Source organism: Orycteropus afer, unplaced genomic scaffold (genome assembly GCF_000298275.1).
Source record: "Orycteropus afer afer isolate SDZICR_OR568_19922 unplaced genomic scaffold, OryAfe1.0 scaffold00058, whole genome shotgun sequence".
NCBI lineage: Eukaryota > Metazoa > Chordata > Mammalia > Tubulidentata > Orycteropodidae > Orycteropus > Orycteropus afer.
Window position 1 is genome coordinate 12,379,252 of NW_006921645.1, and position 22,837 is coordinate 12,402,088.

The 22,837-nt window shown below is 42.7% G+C and overlaps 1 protein-coding gene across 1 annotated transcript in view; it reads left to right on the forward strand.

Annotated features, from left to right (window-relative positions):
* The first annotated feature begins 9,153 nt into the window (after positions 1-9,153).
* The window catches only part of EFR3B (EFR3 homolog B), a 60,504-nt gene continuing 46,820 nt past the window's right edge, over positions 9,154-22,837 (forward strand). Inside the window, exons 1-3 of the mRNA XM_007939281.2 lie at positions 9,154-9,231; positions 11,554-11,681; positions 21,594-21,744. Of these exons, the coding sequence (XP_007937472.1) occupies positions 11,575-11,681; positions 21,594-21,744 (258 nt within the window). The 5' untranslated portion in view covers positions 9,154-9,231; positions 11,554-11,574. The remainder of the gene's footprint in view (positions 9,232-11,553; positions 11,682-21,593; positions 21,745-22,837) is intronic.

The following is a 22,837-nucleotide window of genomic DNA, read 5'->3' on the forward strand; positions in this document are numbered from 1 at the left end:
AACTATGGGGAGGAAGTGGAAGGGGAGCTGTTGCATTGTGGTAAACTGTGGTCAATGTCATAAGACAAAGTATATATAAACTGCTGTATGGAAAGTGAATTTGCTCTGTAAATCTTTACCCAAATCACAATAATAATAATAAAAAAAAATAGTAGGTAAGACAGATTCTAATGACCGGAGGGGACACTTTATACACTTACCTTCAATGTACTGTGTTTGTATCTACCACACATGATCCCTGGAGATTGAGAGAGGGTCTGGTGCACAGCGCTTTCTTTCTCACAAATAAAATGGTTCGGGATGAAAGGGTTCCTTTATAGGAGCATAGCCCACAAAGACAATGTTCTACATCCTACTTCAGTGAATAGCAACTAGGGTCTTGAAAGCTTGTGAGTGGCCATCTATGATGCAGCTATTGATCTCTCCTCATCCAGAGCAAAGAGTGAACAAAAGCAAAGATTCAAGGAAACAATTAGTCTAGAGGACTAATGACCTCACAAACCACAACCTCTACTACCTGGAGACCAGAAGAACTAGATGGTACCACTGTTCTGATTAGGATCACAATAGAAAGCCCTGGACAGAGAGGGAGAAGAAAAAAAAAAGTGTAAAACAAAAGTTAAAAATGTGAAAAAGGCCAGACTTACTTGTCTGAAGGAGACTAGTAAAACCCCTGAGACTGTGGCCGTTAGATACCCTTCAGGCCTGGAACTGAACCTAGCCTGGTGATCTGCTTTCAGCCAAATGATAGAAAGGCCTATAAAGTGAGTAATAACAGAAGGGAGCAATGTCCTCCTCAGGACACTATCCAACCATAGGAGACCAAAAGGACAGCATATGCCCACAAACAAAGCTCAGAAGGCAGGATGGAGCAGGAAAGAAGGATCAATGGAAATGGGGAACCCAGGGAGGAAGTGAAGGGAATGCTGTTACACTAAGGGGATTGTAATCAAAGTCATGAAATAAAATGTGCATAAATTATTGAATGGAAAATTAATTTGCTCTGTAAACGTTCACCCAAACTACAATTTAAAAAAAAAATTATAGGCATATAGCTGTCAATTAAACTCTACTTCTGTATACTAGGGAGCTCTGGTGGCATAGTGTCTAAGGCACTTCACTGCTCACCAGAATGCTGGTGGTTCACACCCACCAGCCACTCCTTGGAAGAAAGATTGAGCAATCTACTTCCATAGTGATACTGCCTCGGAAACCAAGGAGGGGTCACTATGAGTCGGATCTGACTCCATGGCAGTGAGTTTGGTTTTTTTTTTTTTTGGTCTGTATACTAACTTAAGAATCAATACCATCGGAAGCAAGATTTAAACAAATATATAAATACTGATTGGTTAATCTCTTGTTAAAGTGAATTTTAAATTTTAAAAATGTTTTTTTAAACATTATAGAAACCCTATGGGGCATTTGTACTGTGTCACTTAGGGTTACTGTGAGTCAGGATCTACTTGCTGGCACCTAACAACAGCAACAGTTCCCTAGGTAGGTTGCAGCTACCTTGAATTAATCTTCTTCTGGTTGGAAACATTCTGTTCTAGGGGTGTCTGTGTGTTCCCAGCACTTCCTGAACTGCTATGGCACCAAGAAGACAGAAGCTCTGATCAAAGCCATCCCCACCTCTTTTTCTTATCAGAGAGGAGACCTTTACCTCCTACTTTCAGTTTTAATTATTACCCAGAAGAGGCCTGCACAAGGCTTTCTGCCCTCTGGCTGATATTCCAAAAAAATCTGTTTAAATATATGACCCTTCCCTTTCTAAAGCAAAACAGATGAGATGGTAAAGTAATAATAGCTTTAGAATTATTTTCCCCAGTGATTTTTCTTTTGTTTCTTTCTTCCTATCTGGATACTGTTAGCTGTATGACTCTATAGTCATCCACCCATCCTCTTTTGAAATTCACCATATGGTTGCCTATTAAAAAAAAGAAGAAGAAGAAATTATACTCTTCCCTCCCCCGCCAAAAAAAAGCTAGTTGTTTTATTTCTCTACCTTATTTTCTCCAAAACTGCATTTGTAAAGAGTGTTTTGTTTTGTTTTGTTTAAAAGCAACTTCAGAGTCCAGCACGGCAGAATGGTTTGCAGACATTTGTTTACTGGTTTCCTTATATAAACATCCTGCCTCTCAAAATTGCCCAAGGTTCTATGGTTAGAAATTATTTTCTTTGGCTTTAAGTCTTTTAAAAATGCATATACCCCCTGGAAGACTTTATCACCTTCTAACATTTTGTAGGTTAAACAGATCTCCAAGATATAGGGGATTTTGTTTTCCTTGTTGTTGTTGTTAGGTGCTGTCAAGTTGTTTCCAACTCATAGCGACCCCACACACAGTAGAATGAAACACTGCCCAATCCCGCGCCAGCCCCACAATCCCTGCTATACTTGAGCCCATCATCACAGCCACCGTGTCAATCCATCTCGTTGAAGGCCTCCCCCTCTTTTGTTGACCCTACACCCTACCAAGCTTGACATCCTTCTCCAGGGAATGGTCCCTTCTGACAACATGACCAAAATAAGTGAGATGAAGTCTGGCCATTCTCGCTTCCAAGGAGCATTTTGGCTGCATTTCCTCCAGGACAGATCTGTTAGTTCTTTTAGCAGTCCATGGTACTTTCAGTATTCTTCGCCAGCACCACAACTCAAAAGCATCAACTCTTCTTCGGTCTTCCTTATTCATTGTCCAGCTCTCACATGCATACGAGGTGATTGGAAATATCATGGCTTGTGTCAGGCACACCTTAGTCCTCAAGGAGACATCCTTGCTCTTCAGCACTTGAAACAGTTCCTTCGCAGTTGACCTTCCCAATGCTACACATCTTCTAATGTCCTGCCTGGTGCTTCCATTGGCATCGATTGTAGAACCAAGCAACGTGAATTCTTTGACAACCTCAGTCTTCTCTCCATTATTGTGATGCTGCTCATTGGTCCACTTGTGAAGATTTTTGTTTTCTTTATATTGAGACGTAATCCATATTGCAGACTGTATTCTTCAACTTCATCAGTAAGTGCCTCAAGTCATCCTCACTTTCAGCAAGCAAAGTTGTATCATCTGCATATCCCAGGTTGTTAATGATTCTTCCTCCAATCCTAATGCCACATTTTTCTTCGTATAGTCCAGCTTCTCTGATTATTTGCTCAGCATATAGATTGAATAAGTGTGGAGAAAGGATACAACCCTGACACACTCCCTTCTTTTTTTTAAACCATGTAGTGTCCCCTTGTTCCATTTGAATGACAGCCTCCTGGTCAAGGTACAGGTTTCTCATGAGTATAATCAAGTGTTCGGGAATTCCCATTCTTCTCAATGTTGTCCATAATTTGTCATAATCCACACAATCAAATTCCTTTGCATAGTCAATAAAACACAAGTAAACATCTTTCTGGTATTCTTTGCCTTGAGTCAAGATCCATCTGACAACAGCTATGATATTCCTTGTTCTGCGTCCTCTTCTGAATCCATCTTGCATTTTTGTTTTGTTTTTCTAGGGGCTGTGAATAAGGGCATGATTTGGGGCCAGTGTGAGAAGGTTTAAGGCCCCTAATGCCTGAGCCAGAAGGATCATAGGGAAGGCACAGAGAAATGAGGAAAAGAGAAGTGAAATGCTTTACCAAAAAGTTGTTGTTGTTAAATGTCATTGAGCATTAATACATGTGACCCCATGTACGAGAACAAGAAAATATTGCCCAGTCCTGTGCCATCTTTATGATCCTTGGTGTGCTCCAGTCCGTTGTGGTGGTCACTATGTATTTTGAGTGCCTTCCAATCTAAGAGGCTCATCTTCAATGTTGTTGTTGTTGTTGTTGTTATGTGCCGTCAAGTTGGCCCTGACTCATAGCAACCCCTCCTTGGGTTTCCGAGGCAGTATCACTACGGAAGTAGGATTGCCCAACCTTCCTTCCGAGGAGCGGCTAGTGGGTTTGAACCGCCAGCTGTCTGGTTAGCAGTCAAGTGTCTTAGCCACTATGCTACCAGAGCTCCTCTCATCTTCAATATAGAACAATATTCTGTTGTGATTCATAGGGTGTTTGTTGGCTAATTTTCCCAAGTAGATTGCCAGGCTTTTCTACCACAACCCAATGTAGTAGGAGGAAAAATGCTAAGAAAGAGGCAGAAGGAGAGAACAAGACAGAGCTATAATGGGGGGAGGGGAGCAGACAGAGACACTTCCTCCAGGCACAAGTCCAAGGGGCACCAGATGAGACACAGAATGATGTTCTGAGGTGCCACAAAGATGAAAGGTGCCTGACTGGGGCAGCTGGACAAGAGGGCGGAGGGTGTTTCTGCTGATAGGTAGCCCCTATCAACGTGTATTCATCTTGAAATTGAGGGAGGGTGCAATTTAGAGATTGCTCCTTGGCACTGTATTGGACACTCATTGTGCTTGCTATACTTCTGGGACAAGACAGCTATCCTTGGGCAGCTCTGCCTGTTGCTCCTTCTGCCTTGTTTCCCCTGAACAGCTGGATCCTTTCTCCCAGCATCAGTGGTCATGTCAGAGGGGATGGCCATCAGAGCTTCAGCCCTGGTTGCTGTCCTGAGGCCTAGCCCTTCTCACCAACCACTTGATGATCCCGCCTAGATGTCCCCAGAGTTGGTCATCCTCACCCCACTCCCAGCCACCTGTGCTTTCTCCATTTCTGTCTCGGGTTCTGCTGTATCTAATCGTCATACTTGAAAAACTGGAATCATCTTTCATACTGCCCCCTCTCAGCCACTCAAGTCTTTTATGTTTGAGTACTTAAAAAAAAAAAAAAAAAAAAAGCCAAACTCACTGTCGTGGAGTTAATTCAACCCATAGTGCCCCTCCTTGGGTTTCTGAGGCAGTATCTCTATGGAAGTAGATTGCCCAGTCTTTCTTCTGAAGAGTAGCTGGTGGGTTTGAACCACCAGTCTTCTAGTTAACAGTTGTATGCCTTAGGCACTACACCACCAGAGGTCCCTTATGTTTGTGTGTGTGTGGTAAATATATATGCAACAAAACATTTGCCATGTCAACATTCTTCCTGTATAAGTCAATGACATTGCGTTCATCGTGCTGTGCAACCATCACCATTATCCGTTTCCATTTTTTTCCCCTATCACCCTTAAAAGAAGCTCAGTGTTCCCTATCAAATCTTTCTTGATTCTGTTCTGAAAGCATCGCTCTGATTCAGGCATTTCTCCCCTCACATTGGACTGTTGGTGATTCAGTCATGCATTGCTCTGCCTTAAATCTTCCTGTCTTGTGCCAGCTTCCTTAAAGCTCTCTGTCCTGTCCCATCTTTCATATCACCTCTGTATTGATCATCACTGTTCAGGGGCTCCCAGCGCTCTCTGTTAATTTAGGCAAAATGTGAACTCTTACCTCGTGTTCAGAGCTGTCCTTGTCAGGTCTTCTGTGTCTTTCCTTAAAGGGCCTGGGGAGGGAAATAAGAGGCACTCTGCTGAACAATGAGATGCACTATCTCACTTAATCCTCACCCCCAACCTATCAGAGGAATCCATTATCATCTTCGTTTTTCAAATGAAGAAACTTGCATTATGGTGTTGGTGAAAAATCTTGAATATATCATGGACAAATCTACAGTGAACAAGTCTGTCTTGGAGGGAGTGAAGCCAGGATGTTCCTTAGAAACAAGGATGGTGAGACTGTCCTATGTACTTTGGACATGTTATCAGGAGGGACCAATCCCTGGAGGAGGACATCACGCTTGGCAAATAGAGGGGCAATGAGGAAGAGCAAGATGAAATGAACTGACACAGTGGCTACAACAATGGACTCAGACATATCAATGATTATGAGGATGGGGCTCGTTCTGTTATATATGGGGCTCTTATGAGTTGGAGCAGACTCTGTGGCATCTAACAACAAGAACTTATTCAAAGTCATGCAACAAGGTATTGGAAGACCAGCCTAAGCCTGCCTGACCCCAGAGCCCACTTCCTTCACCACTGTGCTCTGCTGCCTTGCGGATTCAGCATCAGCATCACCTGGAAACTTGGTGGAAATGCAGACTCTGAGGCCCCACCCCAGACTTTTGAAATCAGCATTTGCATTTTGACAAGATCCCCCAGGTGATTTGTTTGCACTTTACAGTTTGAGATACACTCCCTAGTGGTTCTTTCTTTTTCTGTATATGCCTTTAGCTTTCCTAGCCCCATGATAATGGTAAGCTCATCCTTCCCTGGTATAGTAATGAAGAACATGGCCTCTGATGAGCTCTAGTGGTGTAGTGGATAAGACATTTGCCTGCTAACCAGATGGTCAGCAGTTCAAACCTACCAGCTGCTCCGCGGAAGGAAGATGGAGTTACCTACTTCCATAAACATTTATATACTGGATCGATGTGATGTTGTGGGAAAAAAAAAAAGAAGAACATGGCCTCTGGAGCTAGATTTTTTTTTTTTTAATTCAAATCCCGCTTCTACCACTTATTAGCTGTGTATCTCTAGGCAGGTAATTTAACATCTTGGTGCCTCAGCTTCTACATCTGTAAAATGATAATAAAAATAGTGCCTAGGCATTTTGACTGAACATTTACATCAGGTAGATACACTACTTGGAGCAATCAACCATGGGAGAACAAAAGGGCAGCATTTGCTCAGGAAGACAACTGGTGGGTGGGAGTGCATGGGAGGGAAGGACACAGGGAAGAGGTAACTAGAGGGAGGAAGTGAAAAGAGAGCTGTTGTGGGGAATTGCAGTCAATGTAACGAGACAAAATGTGTATGAACTGCTGTATGGAAAATGAATTTGCTCTGTAAACTTTCCCCCAAATCACAATAAAATTTGAAAGAAAAAAAAGCAGGGGATACCATAGTGAAAAAAAAAAAATAGTGTCTAGGACTTCTGGTGATGCAGTGGTCAAAGCATTCAGCTTTGATTCAGCTGAATCAAAGTTCTGCGACTTGAACCCACCAGCTAGTTGCTCCGTGGGAGAAGAAAGATGAGGCAGTCTGCTTCCGTAAACAGCCTTAGAAACCCTATAGGGCAGTTCTACTCTTTTCCATAGGGTCGCTAAGAGTCAGAATTGACTAGACAGTAATGGGTTGAGTCCACGGGGTTGTTGTAAAGATTAAATAGATTGATATTCATAAAGAGTGTTAGAGTCAAGCTCGGGAGCTGTCCCTCATGAGAAATAAGCCTGGGTACCAACGAGTCAGAGCTTGAGTGCTTTCTCTTAGGGCAGCACAGGGACAAGATGATGCAATACCAGGTCAATCCTGCAGAACCTGGGCAGCTGGCAAACCAGGAGATCCTGGGTCTGCAGGTGCACTAGTTGCACGGGCCCCTCAGGTCTGACTGCCCTGCAGGTGCAGGGGCAGCAGGAAGCTGAGGGAAATGCAGCTACCTCTGTGGAGGGGGCAGGGAGAGGGTATCACAGATCAGTCATCCTATCCTCTGGGTGCCCACTGTCCTCAAGGTATCCCTTGGCCTCCCCAAGTGCACACCCATTTCCTAATACCCAAATTGCTCCCAGAGCCAAAACCCAAGGGTCTGGCTTCTTCCCAGAGCCTGCCCCACACCCCTTCACAATCAAAACCAAGAGAGCTGCTTTTCTCCACCCTGTGTAAAGCTCTTTGTGTGATTAACGTAATTCCTACTAAAGCAATTCGTTCTTTTCTGAATGACCCATAGGCTTAATCTTTCCAGGGCACATTTGCATTTTAAGTAGAGAGTTTGTACAAACAGAATTAATCTTTAATTGGTAGAATAAGGGAGTAATTATTTTGGAGATGAAGGGGTGGACTTTCCCAGGCCCTTCCCTGACTTCCTCCTCTCTCCTCCTCATTCACTGGGATGTGGTGAGGTGTGGAGCTGGGATGCTGAAGGGGAGTTTCCTGCATCGGGAGGAAGGTTGAAGGCAAGCAGTGGTTTCTATACTTTCCAATTTCCTTGATTAATTAGAAACTTTTTATGGTGATTCCCGCATTATCTACTTTTCATTTTGCCAGTGTTTGTTTTATTATCATCTGTTTACTAACACCATCATTTCACAGCACCAACAGACTAAGAAAGACGTAATCTCAGGTGGTCTCCTAGATAGAATAAAGTTAGCTTTATAAAATGTACCATATTGTCCTTATTTTTTTCATTTTGTCACAGACTGGTGAGAACCTCATCGGGGGCTGGCATTTGAGAACTACGAACTGGATGGCCCCTAAGGCTCTGCCCGACTCTAAAATGCTACAATTCTCAAATACCACAGTCACACTGCATTAAAGATGCATTTTCAAATGTTAATAATTAATGGTAATGTTAATTTATCATAGTTTCATATAACCTTCTATAATGGAAATGGCCCCAGGAGAGAGGATGGTAGGGAGAGATCAAGGAGCAGAAAATAGAGGAAATTGGGAGTGATGAGGGGCTGGCTGGGGAAGAATGGCTGCCTTAAGTGGTGCTCATCTTCCCAGAAGTCTCAGTGGGATTCTTGGGCTGTAGGAGACAGTTTTTAGTTCCATCCCAGAAGAGTATGTGTATGTATGAGTGTATATGTGAGTGTGGGTGTATGTGTGAGTATATGTGTGGATGTGTGTGTGAATGAGTGTGAAGGGGTGTGGGTGTATGGGTGTAGTGTATGTGAGTATGCATGGATGTGAATGAGTGTACATGATTCTGTGTGTAAATGTGAATATGTAGATGTAAATGAATGTGGATGTGAGTGTGTGTGGATGTGGGTATGAGTGTGTGCATGTGGGTGTGTATGTGTATGCTTGTGAGTATGCGGGTGAGTGAGTGTGTGAATTTGAGTGTGTAAGAGTGTGTGCATGTGAGTGTGTGCATAAATACATGAAACAGCAGGATATGTGGGAGTACCTTTATGTAAGCTTCCACCCATGGAAGGCTCACTCCTCGAATGCTCCTCTGTGGCCTAGCATCATGACAATGTGCCAGTTTTCTGGCTTTGCCCTTGCATTTACCACTATGCCTGATCTCTGAGCAAAAGCCATAGAATGAGAATGTCAAATATCTTGGAATTTGGGGGTAGAGAAGCAGTGGGAGATGCCAACTCCAGGGAAGGCTAAGGCCCTGGCACCCTAGGGGAGGGACCAGCCTGAATTTGTTACAGCTACAAGCTGTTCCTGGCTCTGGTTCTCGGGTCTCCTCAGGCCGAGCATGAGGCTTTGCTCATGGGATTTTCTTGTTCTTATTCCAGGTGTATGCGGCTGCTGTGGTGCCCTACGCCCTAGGTACAAAAGGCTGGTTGACAACATCTTCCCTGAGGACCCAGAGGTAGGCACATGTAGCTTCTGCCCAATGCTATCTGGCATCGTGGTTCTCACCATTGGGGCAGGGCCTCTGAGGCTGCTGCATGGGGAAAGCAGCCTGTCAGTGGCTGTAGACTCTGGGTGTTCTCAGACAAATTGAAGCCTTGGCCACAGCCCTGTCAGGGTAAGAGACTGTTGGGAACATAAAGGATGAGGATATTTGGATCTCTCTGAAGAAGGAGGCAGAAAGCAGCTGGAAATTTGTTGTGGCAAGCTTTTGGCCAGTACTGTACAACCAAGACTTCTTTCTCATTTATTCTGGGTGATAGGTTCCTCACACTGCTAACTCTCTTGATGATAATATTTCCTGCTATTTAGTGTGAGCACGCTCATCTTGGGTTTTGGCCCAGGAGCCATGCCTTTCTCCGTGGTACCCTATGGTGACTGCCAGGTGTCTGGGTGTGCACTTACAGAACGCTTTGATTTTTGGCTGGCAAGCTGCCGCTCTAACCATCCAGACCACCACTCTAACCATCAAGCTGCATTTCTGGGTTGTAGTCTGAGAAACACCAGAATCTGATGTCTTGGACTTGCTCACTGTGAATCAGCAGTCCCTTCTAGATGAGTTAGTTGGAGGATCATTTGCAGCATCCTCCAGGGACTTCTCTAATTATACCAGAGCTTCATTCTTCTTCCTGTTCATGTCTTCATGCTGGATACCCAACTCATTTTAATTGTGAATTACTTTTAATGAAGCCTTGTCATATATGGGAGCTCTAGTGGTGTAGTGCCTAAGACATTTGACTGCTAACCAAAAGGCTGACAGTTGAAACCCACCAGCCACTCCTCGGAAGGAAGACAGGCCAATCTACTTCCATAGTGATACCACCTCAGAAACCCAAGGAGGGGTTGCTATGAGTCAGATCCAACTCAATGACAGTGAGTTTGGTTTTTTGGTTTTTTGTCATAAATACATACATATATATATGTGTGTGTGTGTGTGTGTGTATATACACATACACACATACGCACATGCATACACACGTATACATATGCACACACAATCACACACATACGTGTAGACTATACATTATGTGTGTGTGTATATATACTTACACACAATTATATATATACACATGCACGCACACACAGGTAGTCTCCGACTTCATCATAAGTTGGTTCTGACCTAAATTGAATACCTCATTTCTTTTCAGTTTTCATTATTATTGCCTTTTATTATCAGTATCTTTACAAATCTGATCTTTATTTGTCTTTGGAGGTTAAAAACATTACATACAAACTTCCATATATATTTTAATACATGCATACATACATTTAAAGATACATAAATCATAGAAATTTACTCCATGATGAAAAGTTGGATGATACTGGCATTTTGTTAATTGTGGTAATAACTCCGCTCCTAGAAGGTTCTGGATTATCTAGATTATCCCTGGGAATGGAGATAGCATTATTAGTCAGAAAATTTGTGAGCATTATCTGTCCTTTTCTTTTTTCCTTCATTATTTTGTGGTAACATCTCACTGCCTCCTGTTAGCAAAGCGAAAAAAAAGATATTCGAGTTTATGTTTTCAAGCAACTGAAGCCCTGATTTAGTTTAGAAAAAAACTTCAGCTAAGCCTTTCTCTGTAAAATTTTTTGACAACTTCTTTTTCCTCTTCCTCATTATTTTTTCTTCATTGTTTCTTTCCTTGTCAAAATTCATCAAATCCTGATCTGTCAATTCCTCCTTCTTTGTGTTCTATGAACTGTTCCACATTGGAGATATCAAGTTCTAAATTAAGCATTTTTGCCATATGGGTGATTTTTCCACCAATCTCTTCCATGATATTATCCTGATCAAATGTTTGGAGCGTGTTCACATAACTCATATCCATGTTCCCGACATGCATTTTCCTGTAACTTTTTCCCAGGAAAATGTAATGTTCCAGTTACACTGAACATCTGAGAATGGTAATAGCAAACTACATGCTGCAATATTGTATGTAATACATATACTAACGATAACATGTACAGAAAACCCAAAACAAATTATTGTAAGTGCAGTTTGTCATAACTCAAATACACACATACATATATATACACACACGCATTAATATCAGTTACTGTTCTTATCTATAGCTAGCACACTTTGGACTACATTGTAAGGTCTCAGAGGGACTATGTTTTAATCATCTTATACCCCTGATGCTCAGCATGCTGTCTGGCCCACACATAATAGGCACTCTGTAAGTGTTGATTGAATTGAATTGTGATTTACATCAAGACTTGAACACTTGAAGCCGTAGTGTGGCCACAGTGATTGTGGACTGTCTGTATTTTACAGGATGGCCTAGTGAAGACCAACATGGAGAAACTGACCTTCTATGCCCTCTCAGCTCCAGAAAAGCTAGATCGTATTGGCGCCTACCTCTCTGAAAGGCTCATCCGCGATGTGGGTCGCCATCGATATGGGTGAGTGGTATGGGAAGGAAGGAGAGATATTTTCAGCAAATGTGAAAACCCAAAACAAACCTACTGCTATTGAGTCAATTTCTACTCATAGTGACCCTAGGTCCTTTTTTCCAAAAAAAGATAGTAGGCTGTGTTATTGAACAGACTGAAAAAATGGGGGCTAGGATTGGAGGAGTGGGTTCCGTTTACTCTTCCAAAGGCAGGTTAAAATTTGCTGCTACTGCAACGGCATGAATAGACACTTCACCAAAGAGGATATTCAGACAGCCACCAAACATATGAAGAAATGCTCATGATCATTAGCCATTAGAGAGATGCAAATCAGAACAATGAGATACCTTCTTGCCCCAACACTAGTAGCAAAGTTCAACAAGACACAAAATAACAAATGCTGGCAAGGATGTGGAGAGATTGGGACTCTCATACACTGTTGGTGGGACTGTCAAATGGTAAAACCACTGTGGAAAGAATTATGATGATTCCTTAAAAAGTTGCAATTAGAAATACCATTTGACCCAGCCATTCCATTACTTTACTCACTAAAGAAGTGAGAGCCAGGACAGGAACAGATATATGCCCACCCATGTTCATCGCAGCACTATTTACAATAGCCAGAAGATGGAAACAACCTAGGTGTCCATCAACTGAAGAATGGATAAACAAACTATGGTATATACACACAATGGAATAGTATGCAGCCCTAAAGAATAATGTAGAACCTGCAAAACACCCCATAATGTGGATGACCTTGGAGGACATTATGCTGAGTGAAATAAATAAATCACAGAAGGACAATACTGTATTAGTCCGTTACTGTAAAAAGTCAAGGAAATGTTTATATATGGAAGGAAATTTTCGTTGTTGGTTACCGGGGTGGGAAGGGAGGGGAGGGAACACTGTTAGATAGGTAGAGATGAGTATTGATTTGGGTGAAGAGAAGGGCAGTGTACCAAATGTGAGTGATCAACACTGTAGTATTAAGGAACAGAAAGACATAGAAAGGTACGTGGGAGGTACAACAACAAAGATGAATCCTTTTGCACATACAGTACTTTATTGTCAGTGAAGGCAAACATGGATATAAGGGTGGATAGATGGGTGGACAGGCTGAACTGTTAGATATGTCTGTGCAGGGGGGAGTGTGCCCAAGACCAGGTATAGGGTTGACAGACAGTGTTTCTACAAGTGTATTGCTATGTTCTGTAAGAATTCCCAGGTCTATAGTAGAGCTGACAAGAGACAAGGTTGTAGTCACTTCTTGGCCACAGCCAGCTACCAAGAGGGAGCTAGTAGTTGCACCTGTGGGCTCGGGACCATAGTCACAGGGGACATCAAGCTCAATTGGCATAACATACTACACAAAACATTGTTCCACATCTTACTTTGGCAAGTAGTGACTGGGTTCTTTAAAGCTTGTGAGCAGCCATCTAGAGGCAATGATGGGTCTCTCCTCGTCCAGAGCAAAGAATAATGAAGAAAACCAAAGATTCATGGAAACAATTAGCCCAAGGGGCTAGTACATTATGCGATCCTCTGCCTATACAACTATGAGACCCGAAGAACTAGATAGTGCCCAGCTATCACTGTCAACCACTCAGAGAGGGATCTGTGTAGGAGATCCTGGATAGAGAGGGAGAACAATGTGGAACAAAATTCAAAATCATTTTAAAAAATGGACCAGGTTTGCTGGTCTGATAGAGCCTGATGGAACCTCTGAGATTAGGGCCCCTAGCTGCCCCTCAGGTCTGGAATTGAACCCATCCCTGTGGCTTCCAGCCAAACAAAAGACAGGCACATGAGTTGAACATTTACATTAGGTAGATATACTCCTTGGAGAAAACTATCATGGGAGAATAGAAGGGAGACAGCTCGGGGGCAGAAGCGCATAGAGGGAAGGACACAGGGAAGAGGTAACTATGGGGAGGAAGTGGGAGGGGAGCTGTTGCATTGGGGTAAATTGTAGTCAATGTCATGAGACAACATGTGTGTGAACTGCTATATGGAAAGTGAATTTGCTCTGTAAACTTTCACCCAAATCACAGTTAAAAAAAAAAAAAAAATTTGCTGCTACTGCCAAGATCTGGGAAGAAGGGGGTATTATACTCCTTGGAGAACTTCCTTCAATATCCATTTATCCTTCCTCTGGATATTGCTAGCCACAAGTCCTCACACACAGTCTGGGGTCTTCAAAAATTAGTCTAGTCCAGAATGTGCCATTTTTCTCATCAAACCCATCCTGCCTCATTCAACTTACGTATTAAAAAAGTAAGAAGAACCTGACATTCTAGTGAGAAGGCAAGGTTAGAAGTAATCTGTCTCTAAAAAAATACATACATGAAATATTTATCAATCTCCTATGAGGGAAGGACTTTCTATGTTTGTTGTTGTTGTTATGTGCCATTGAGTCGGACCCGACTCATAGCAATCCCTCCTTGGGTTTCCGAGGTGGTATCACTACAGAAGTAGATTGCCCAACCTTCCTTCCAAGGAGTGGCTGGTGGGTTTGAACCTCCAGCCTGCTGGTTAGCAGTCAAGTGCCTTAGGCACTATGCTACCAGAGCGTCTATGTTTAGAAAGGAGAAAAAATCTTCAAGAAAATAGCTGAAGAATAGATTTAGCTGTTTAAAAACTTAAATATTTTGATGTCAAAAAAGGGGGGGGGGACACCAGGCTCAATTGGCACAACATAATACATAAAAATCTTATTCCACAACCTACTCTGGTGAGTAGCAGCTGGGGTCTTAAAAGATTTCAAGCAGCCATCTAAGACGCAGCTAATGGTCTCCTATCATCTGAAGTGAAGAAGAGTGAAGAGAACCAAGGGCATTTGGAAACAATCAGCCCTAAGATATGCTGGACCTTGAGACCAGAAGAACTTGATGGTGCCCGGCTACCAATGCCAACTACTTGGGAAGGGGTCAAAACTGGAGATCCTGGATAGAGTGGGAGGAAAACATGGAACAAAATTCAAAAACACAATAATGACCAGAATTAGTGGTAGGATGGAGTCTGATGGGACCCCCAAGACTATGGCCCTGGGATACACTTCAAGCCTGGGGTACACTCACTCCCAAGGGCTGGCTCTCAGCCCAACAGTAGTAAGACTTACACATAGAACACCCAACCCAAGGTGATGCACCCACTCTACAGAGATACACCTCCTTGGAGAAATCAGCCATGGGGCACCAGAGGGGCAGCATTCACATGGAGAAAAAGCTGGGCAGACAGGAGTGCCTAACTAAGAAGGGCACAAGAATGGGGGGGTGACTGGAAAGAGAGAGGAGGAGAGTGGGTTAGGGTTGGGAATAGTAACTGGGGAGTGAAACCAAATGTACACAAACTGTTGAATGTAAAACAAATTCTCCTCTGTAAATTTGCATCCAAAGCACAATATAAAAGAAAGAAAGAATCAAAATTTAAAAGATGAACAATAATAAATGTCTTTAAAAAATAAGACAAAAAATTCAAGCTCACATATTAGTGGCTCATAACAAATAGTGCAGGTGAAATGGGGAAACTGGGATGTTAAAAGATCTGACATAAGAACAACAAATGTCAATGCCTAGAAAATATGATAAAAACAAAGGACCATAAATAAGAAATTTACAAATAAGGAGATAGAATTGGTTATAAACATGGGGTAATATTTGACAAACATGTCATTAAAGATGTCACTTGAAATAGTAGCATACCATATTCACATCTCAAATTAATAATAAAAAAGTAAATATAATTTCTAATATTAATTCAAAACTCACTGCCATTGAATCAGTTTAACTCATAGCAACCCCTCCTTAGGTTTCTCAGGTAGTATCTCTGTGGAAGTAGATGGCCCAATCTTCCTTCTGAATATTAATCAAGGGATATTAGTTAATATTATTGTTATTTATTAATATTATTAATTAATATTACTATCAACATCATCATTGGTATTATTAATATTAATGTTAATATAATTGTTACTAATATTATTAATTGCTATTAATGATTACTATTAATCACTCACTGCCATTCAGTTGGATATGACTCATAGCAACCCCTCCTTGGGTTTCCGAGGCAGTATCACTATGGAGGTAGATTGCCCAACCTTCCTTCCGAGGAGTGGCTGGTAGGTTTGAACCACCAGCCTTCTGGTTAGCAGTCAAGTGCCTTAGGCACTGTGCCACCAGAGCTCCTAATATTAATCAAGGGATGGCAAAATGAGAGGCATTTTCATGTTTTTCTAGAAGGAGCGCAAATTGATCAGACCTTTCTAGAAAGTAATTTTGAAGTATGTGTCAAGAACCTCAAAAACATTTATGGTTTTTGACCCAGTAATTCATTTCTATTAATCTAGTCCAAGGAATCAATCTTATGTACAAATACAGCTTTACACACAGAAATGTTCATTATGTTGTTTTCTGTAATAATGAAAAAGTGGAAATGACTTAAATGCCCAACAAAACAAAAAGAATTCAGTACATTATGGTATATGTCACTTGAGGAAATGTTAGCTAGTCTGTAAAAGTGGTGTTATAAAGATGCTTTCCATTTAGTGTGGAAAATCCCTTAAGTAAATGAAAAAATAGAATACATAATTATCCACACAGTGTTTACAATCAAGTTGAAAAATAAATGACAACACAACAACAAATCTCAATACCTAGAAAATATAATAAAAACAGATATACCAGAATGTTGAGAGTACTCGTTTTGTGGAGATGGTGGCTGTAGAGTTTTGTTTGTTTCCTGCCTACTTGTGTGTGTGTGTTTTCTAAATATTCTCTATTGAGTATATGTTACTTTCACTTTGAAGAAAATGTGAGATGGTGTTTGCTGCCCAGTCATGACCACAATTCAGAGAGAGGCTGAATGTAGAGATAACTCTAAGGTATTCCAGGGACAGAGGGTTGGGCAGATTTAGGGCGGCTGTTGTTTGGTACCATGGAGTCAGCTCTGACTTACAGTCACCTTATAAATAACAGGAAATGTTGCCCGGCCCTGTGCCTTATTGTTGTTATATTTGAGTCCGTTGCTGTGGCTCTTGTGTCAATCCATCTCATTGAAGGTTTCCCTCATTTTTACCGACCCCCTACTTTACCAAACATGATGTCCTTTTCTGGAAATTGTTCTTTCCTGATGACATGTCCAAAGTAAGCATGTTTCCCCATCTTCACTTTTGCTTGTCATCCTGCAGATTCAGGGTTGTTGTTGTTGTGTGCCATTGAGTCAGACCGACCCATAGCGACCCCTCCTTGGGTTTCCAAGGCAGTATCACTACGGAAGTAGATTGCCCCATCTTCCTTCCGGGGATTCAGGGTAGTTATTCTTAAGTCTTGCTGGGCCTGTTCCTCACAAAGCCTTTTATATCCATCCTCTACTTTTCTTCTGCTCCTACCTTCTCTTGGTTCAGAATCTCATTGTCTTTTACCCAGATTATGGAAGTAGCTTTATAAATAGTGTCCCTGCTTCCCACCTTTCCTCTTCTGGTCCTTCCAGATTAGTACTGCTAGATATGACCTTCCCAAGCACAAACTTGAAGCTGCACTTTCTTAGCTTCTTCAGAATAAAATCTATGCTCCTTAGCTTAACTTCCGGGGTCTTTCACAACCTTCCCCTAACTCACCACTTTACCCACCACACCCACTCTAGACCTACTCCAGACTGCCTGATCCCCACAACACGCAGGCCCCTCCACCCTCTGGGCCTTTGATGCTCTCTCTCCCCAACCTGCCCTCCCCTCCCCCTGCCTATCAATCAGCCCCCGCACCCCTCCAAGACCTCCTCCTGCTGGTGGAGTAGTTGGATCCAATCTTGAACCAGAATGAGAATGTTTGCATTGTGCTGACAGAGTGTGGAGGTCTAGAAAGTACAGAACCCACTACCAAATATTGTAAAAGCAGGGCCAAAGATAATACATTTCTGTGGTCATTTTATATAGTAGAATTATGTTACGTGCGCAATAAAAGGGGTATGAATATACTGTACATGATGATTACATAAAAGGCCTTGACATATTGTTAAGTATACTGAAGCAGGTAAAAATAACCTTATCCTAGATTGAACCAAAAGCTAATATACTGGCAATAACATCAAATGTTTAATACTAATTTTTCCTCTCTTCTCTGTGATGATGGTTCTCTCTATAAAGCTGTCCTGCAGCCAGCAGAGTCACTGAGAATCATTCTCCTGGGCTTAGAGATGCAATTCAAAATTGGTACCACTCTGTTAAAAATAGACCTTGCAGCATCTAAGCATTTAAAGGCTTGAAGGCCTCACTGGGACTTAATCATAAATATTTGGAGAGAAGAAAAATCATTTAGATCTAATTCTGATCTCTTGTTGTCTCTCTGCACCCTTCCCATCTTTCCCTACGCAACCCCACACATCACCATTATCATCTTCCACATCATTGACAACAGCTTTGGAAGAGTAAAATAGCGGCATAGAGACCATCTGAGTGGCTGTGTCTCCCTTATAATGCAGATGTCTGTATTTACTTATAGTGTGACCATATGCGCATGAGCCTTGGATGTTGGACCCAGTGGCAAAGCCACCCTCTTCTTCCTTCTCTGCCTCCCTGTATCATGACCCCATACCCATTTTGTGTGGACTCTGTTATCACCTACATTTGTCATCAGAAGGGATAATCGAATGTGAGCAGTGAGAAGATAAGAGGTGAATGTCAAGGTGTCATTCATCAGCATGGACTATGATGAGTGGTGATATGGTGAACAGCAAAATGCTAGAATTTCTTGTATTATCTCCTTCCTGTTTGTCCTTCCCTTTTCAGTATAGCCCAACTGCTAGAACACCCATAGCAGCTAGAGAGCAAGGGAGATAACGTCAGTGCTGGGTGAGACTTAGGGTCAGTTGATAGTGATTCTTGTGAGTTGACAGCACCCTGAATGCTGTATTAGACACCATCAGGATCTCCAGGGCCTGGAGCTCTCATCTAGCCTCAGGTTGTCTGAGCCCTGAAGGATGGAGATGCATGTGCCGAAGAGAATTGAGCTACTCCTCTAAAGAGCCTGGCCTCAAGAGCTGACATGGTGGAGGTCCTAAGAAATACAGATTTCCCAGAAGACCACAGACCTGGTTGGAGGGCAGGGCCAACCCTTTGGATGTACATACTACAGACTCTTAGATAAGGAATTTCATCTTTCCCTCCTTTAGCTCAGGACTCTCCATCTCCCATACCTATAGGCTTTTTTTAGAAGTTTCTGCCTAGGACTGGGGCTGACTATACGCATCCAAACTGTCCAGAATAAGAGGTTCTTTGTCAAGGCCTCTGCTCTTTGAATGATCCTTGGATAATAACTGGCCCTGCTAAATGTGCCTCTTCTTCTCTTTCTGCCTACTGGTCCTAATCCCCTTTTCTTCAGCCAAATCTGGTTCCCAGACTGTGCCTTCCTGCTCCTCTTTAACTGGCAACTTGGCACCTCTCCTGGTTCCTAGGGCCACTCCTGACTGAGCACAAGATTTTCAAGCAGAACCAGGCATAGATACTTCATTACAGGTAGTGAAGACCCTTGACATGTGGTTGCTGTGTCACTCCTAAGGCCCCCTCTGTATTTTCCTCAGTTCTTAAAAATCACCTTCTGCCTTGGTCCCTGATGCTGAATTGCTGTTGCTGTAACCTGTCAAGTATTCCAGTCTTCATCTGGTCTTGCTTGCTGCCCATGAACTCCAGTTCATCCCAGATTCCTTGGATTCTGCCCTTCTCGTCTACTGGGAAGCCCTCCTAGTACCCTTAGGATTCTGGTTGTCAACTGCTGCTATGGTCTATAACCTGCTCTTGCCTTTCACCTGGGCCCCTCTGCAGTGGGTGTCTTCCCCAGCTCCTTCCTGCCCATCCTGTTCCAAGTACCCAGCCAAACCAAGTTCGGATTCCCAGACCTGCTACTGCTTTGGACCCCTTCCAGGACAACAAGTCCAGATCAAATCTCTGATGATCCTAATCCTATTGAGTGGACATCACCCTGAGAATCCCATGTGCTATTCACTTTGAGAATATAAGCCTAAAGACTAAGGCATACCTGGAAAGATTACTGTCTTGGGCTCTCTAGAGATGCAAAAGCAATGAAACTTATAGAGAAAGAAAGAGAGAGGCATTTATCTCAAGGAGATGGCTCATGTGGTTGTAGAGGCTGGCAGGTCCCAAGTCTGTGAGTTAATGTTAAGCTGGAGGCTTCTGACTCATGTAGCTGCAGGCACTGAGGAACCTAAGATTGACGGGCAATATAGCAGGTTACTGACTTTGGAGGCTGACAAAGCCAAGATCAGCAGGTGAAATGGCAGGTTGTTGGCTCACAAGCTGCAAAGACAACAATCCCAGGATCATCAGGCAAAGGGCAGACCACTGGTTCAAGTCCAGATGATGATGAGCCAGAGGCAAGATCTTGAGTAAAAATCCAGAGAGTGTTGCCAGAGCTTTTCCATATGTACTGGAAACAGGCCACACCCTGAAGGAAACTCATAGCAGATCTCATTATGAAGGTGATTACATTATATCAGATATCATGGGGGATGACAACAGCATAACTATTAATCCACTTAGAATCATGGCCCAACTAAGTTGACATACAATCTTAATTACCACAGTTACTGTAAGAAAGGACAAACTTAGAGAGCATTGACTAGGGCGTTTGATGGTCCCAATGAGTTTCAATTTCTAAGATCCTTTAAAAGTTGAAATCCATGGTTACAGTACTTCCATCCTTAGTTTGGAGTCTTTAAGTGTTGGAGTCCAAGATGGGGAATGAAGGATGGTGTATTCAAAGGAGTGGGCTTTAAATGCCTTTACTTTTCAGTTTCACTTTCTACCAAAATTTTTACTCCTAGTCAGTAGCCAAGTTTTCTTCTAGCAAACAAGTATTTTTTCCTAGGGTTTCTGGGTATTTTTTGAAGGAAAAGGGAAAGCGGCAATCTAAGCCCTGGGGTATGGGAGGCCTAGCATCTTCTTTTGCTTAACCCCCCACCCCCACCCCTTCCTTACTCTAATTTAAGCTCTGTGAAACAATGGTGAAATGCTTATGAATGCTGGGATGATTCATGAGAGAAACAGAATTCCACTCCACTTGCCCTTATTCCCTACCTGCCCTGCTTGGCTTCCTGAATACGTCTGAGTTTCTTTTCAGGGAAGCCCATGCCATTTGGAAAGGCTCTAGCCCAGGCTGCTGCCCGGCCCTGCAGGGTTCAGTCCCTGCTCTGTTGTCCCACACAATGGACCTGAAACATGTGGGTACTGGGGCTTCCAGGCACAGCAGGTTTCCTGGACTGTGACTGAGATGCCCTCTGAAGGGCAAGGCTATACAGAGCCAAGAAAGAGTAGCCCTCCTGGAGGAAGGGTGGGCTGGGACTCTTAAGTTACCAAGGTTCCAAGACCATGCTGCCTTTGTATTTGAAAGACACTCTGTAGATAAAAATGTGATATGTTCCATATGTGAATGTGCCCAGAGATGACTCTTCAATGGACTTGGCTAATGGATAAAGAAATGAGTATTTTATAAAGCAAAAAGGAACTTTCCAGAGTAAAGAGGTTGTTTCTGTTATGGTTTCATGCTATAGAAGTAGCTCAAGGGTACCTGAGAAAATAGTATCTGATGTCTTAAAAAAAAATTAGAGGACATCATGACTGCTGTAGTTAATATATTTGGATTTGCAAAGCTGGCTCATGTCTGAGGCAGTTTGGACACACAATGTCTGAAATTGGGCAGCTTCTGTAAGAAATACTGTGGAGCTTTGCATTGTAGTACTATAGATATCTCTAGAAATTGCCCTATAGTCAAGCTTTGTGTGCTATTTTTTAAACTTTTAATAAATATTGGTTTGGTTTGATTGGACAAAGACTAATCTAGATTGCCCCTAGTCATGCAGTGGCAGTAGAGGAGACAGTAGGCCAAGTGATGGCCATGGTGCTACTTTCCCCAGGTACGTGTGCATTGCCATGGAGGCGCTGGACCAGCTGCTCATGGCCTGCCACTGCCAGAGCATCAACCTCTTTGTGGAGAGTTTCCTCAAGATGGTGGCCAAGCTGCTTGAGTCAGAGAAGCCCAACCTGCAGATCCTCGGCACCAACTCGGTAAGAAGCAGCCCATGGGGCTCTGGGTCACCCAGCTGGGATCAGGAAGGCTGTGGGCAGAGGTGGGGAAACCCTCTGGGTCACGGTTATTATGTTGATTTCCTATTTGGTTCCTGACCCTGAATATAATACATTGCTTGTCTTAGTATCCCCCTCTGCATGAACTCAGGAGCATTTATCTTTTATTTAAACGCAATGTAATCCACATACCATAAAATAACATTGTCTTCAACCATACGATTCAGTGGATTTTAGTACATTCACAATGTTGTGCGACTGTCACCACTGTCTAGTGCATTTATCTTTAGACTGATGATTTTCAAACTTTCTAAAATAGATTTTCCTTAAATAAGGGAGCTCTTGTGGCATAGTGGTTAAAGCATTTGGTTGCCAACCAAAATGTCAGTGGTTCAAACCCACCAGCTGCTCTGTGGGAGAAAGATGAGGTGGTCTGCTTCCATAAAGATTTACAGCCTTGGAAACCCTGCAGGGCAGTTCTACTCTGTCCAAAACACAGGGTCACTGTGAGTGAGAATCGACTCAGTGGCAGTGGGTTTGGTTTTGGTTTCCTTAAATAACCTTGGGTAGGATCCTGATTAGACTGGAAAGGAGCCATTCCTGTGAAGAGAATGGGTACCCAGCACTCCTACAGCTCAGCACCTAGGTCCTGGGGCACAGTTTGAAAGATGGTTCCAGTTATGAGCCTTTGCAGGATGGAGTAAACTGAAGTACACAGAATAGAGGCACCAGATAAATGGGAAAAGCATTGGGAAGTAGGGCTTCTACCTTAGCTCTGCCCTCACCAAGCTATGGAACCTTGAGTGGGTCATTTAAGTCTTCCAGGATCCAGCCTTTTTATCGATACCATGAGTAGGCTGAACTCAATCTCTATGTCCTCCAGCCTCTATGATGCTGGTTGGTCTCAGTATAAGTGGCTGCCATCATGAGGGGTTATGGTTTTGTGAGAGAAAAAACAATCAGATATTCCAAGAACTCCCAGCAACATGTGTGTTTATATATTCTAGAATATTCTGACTATTTAATTTCTTGCCCTCTCCCCTATTTCCTCTCCTTCAGGCCAAACTTTCAGTTC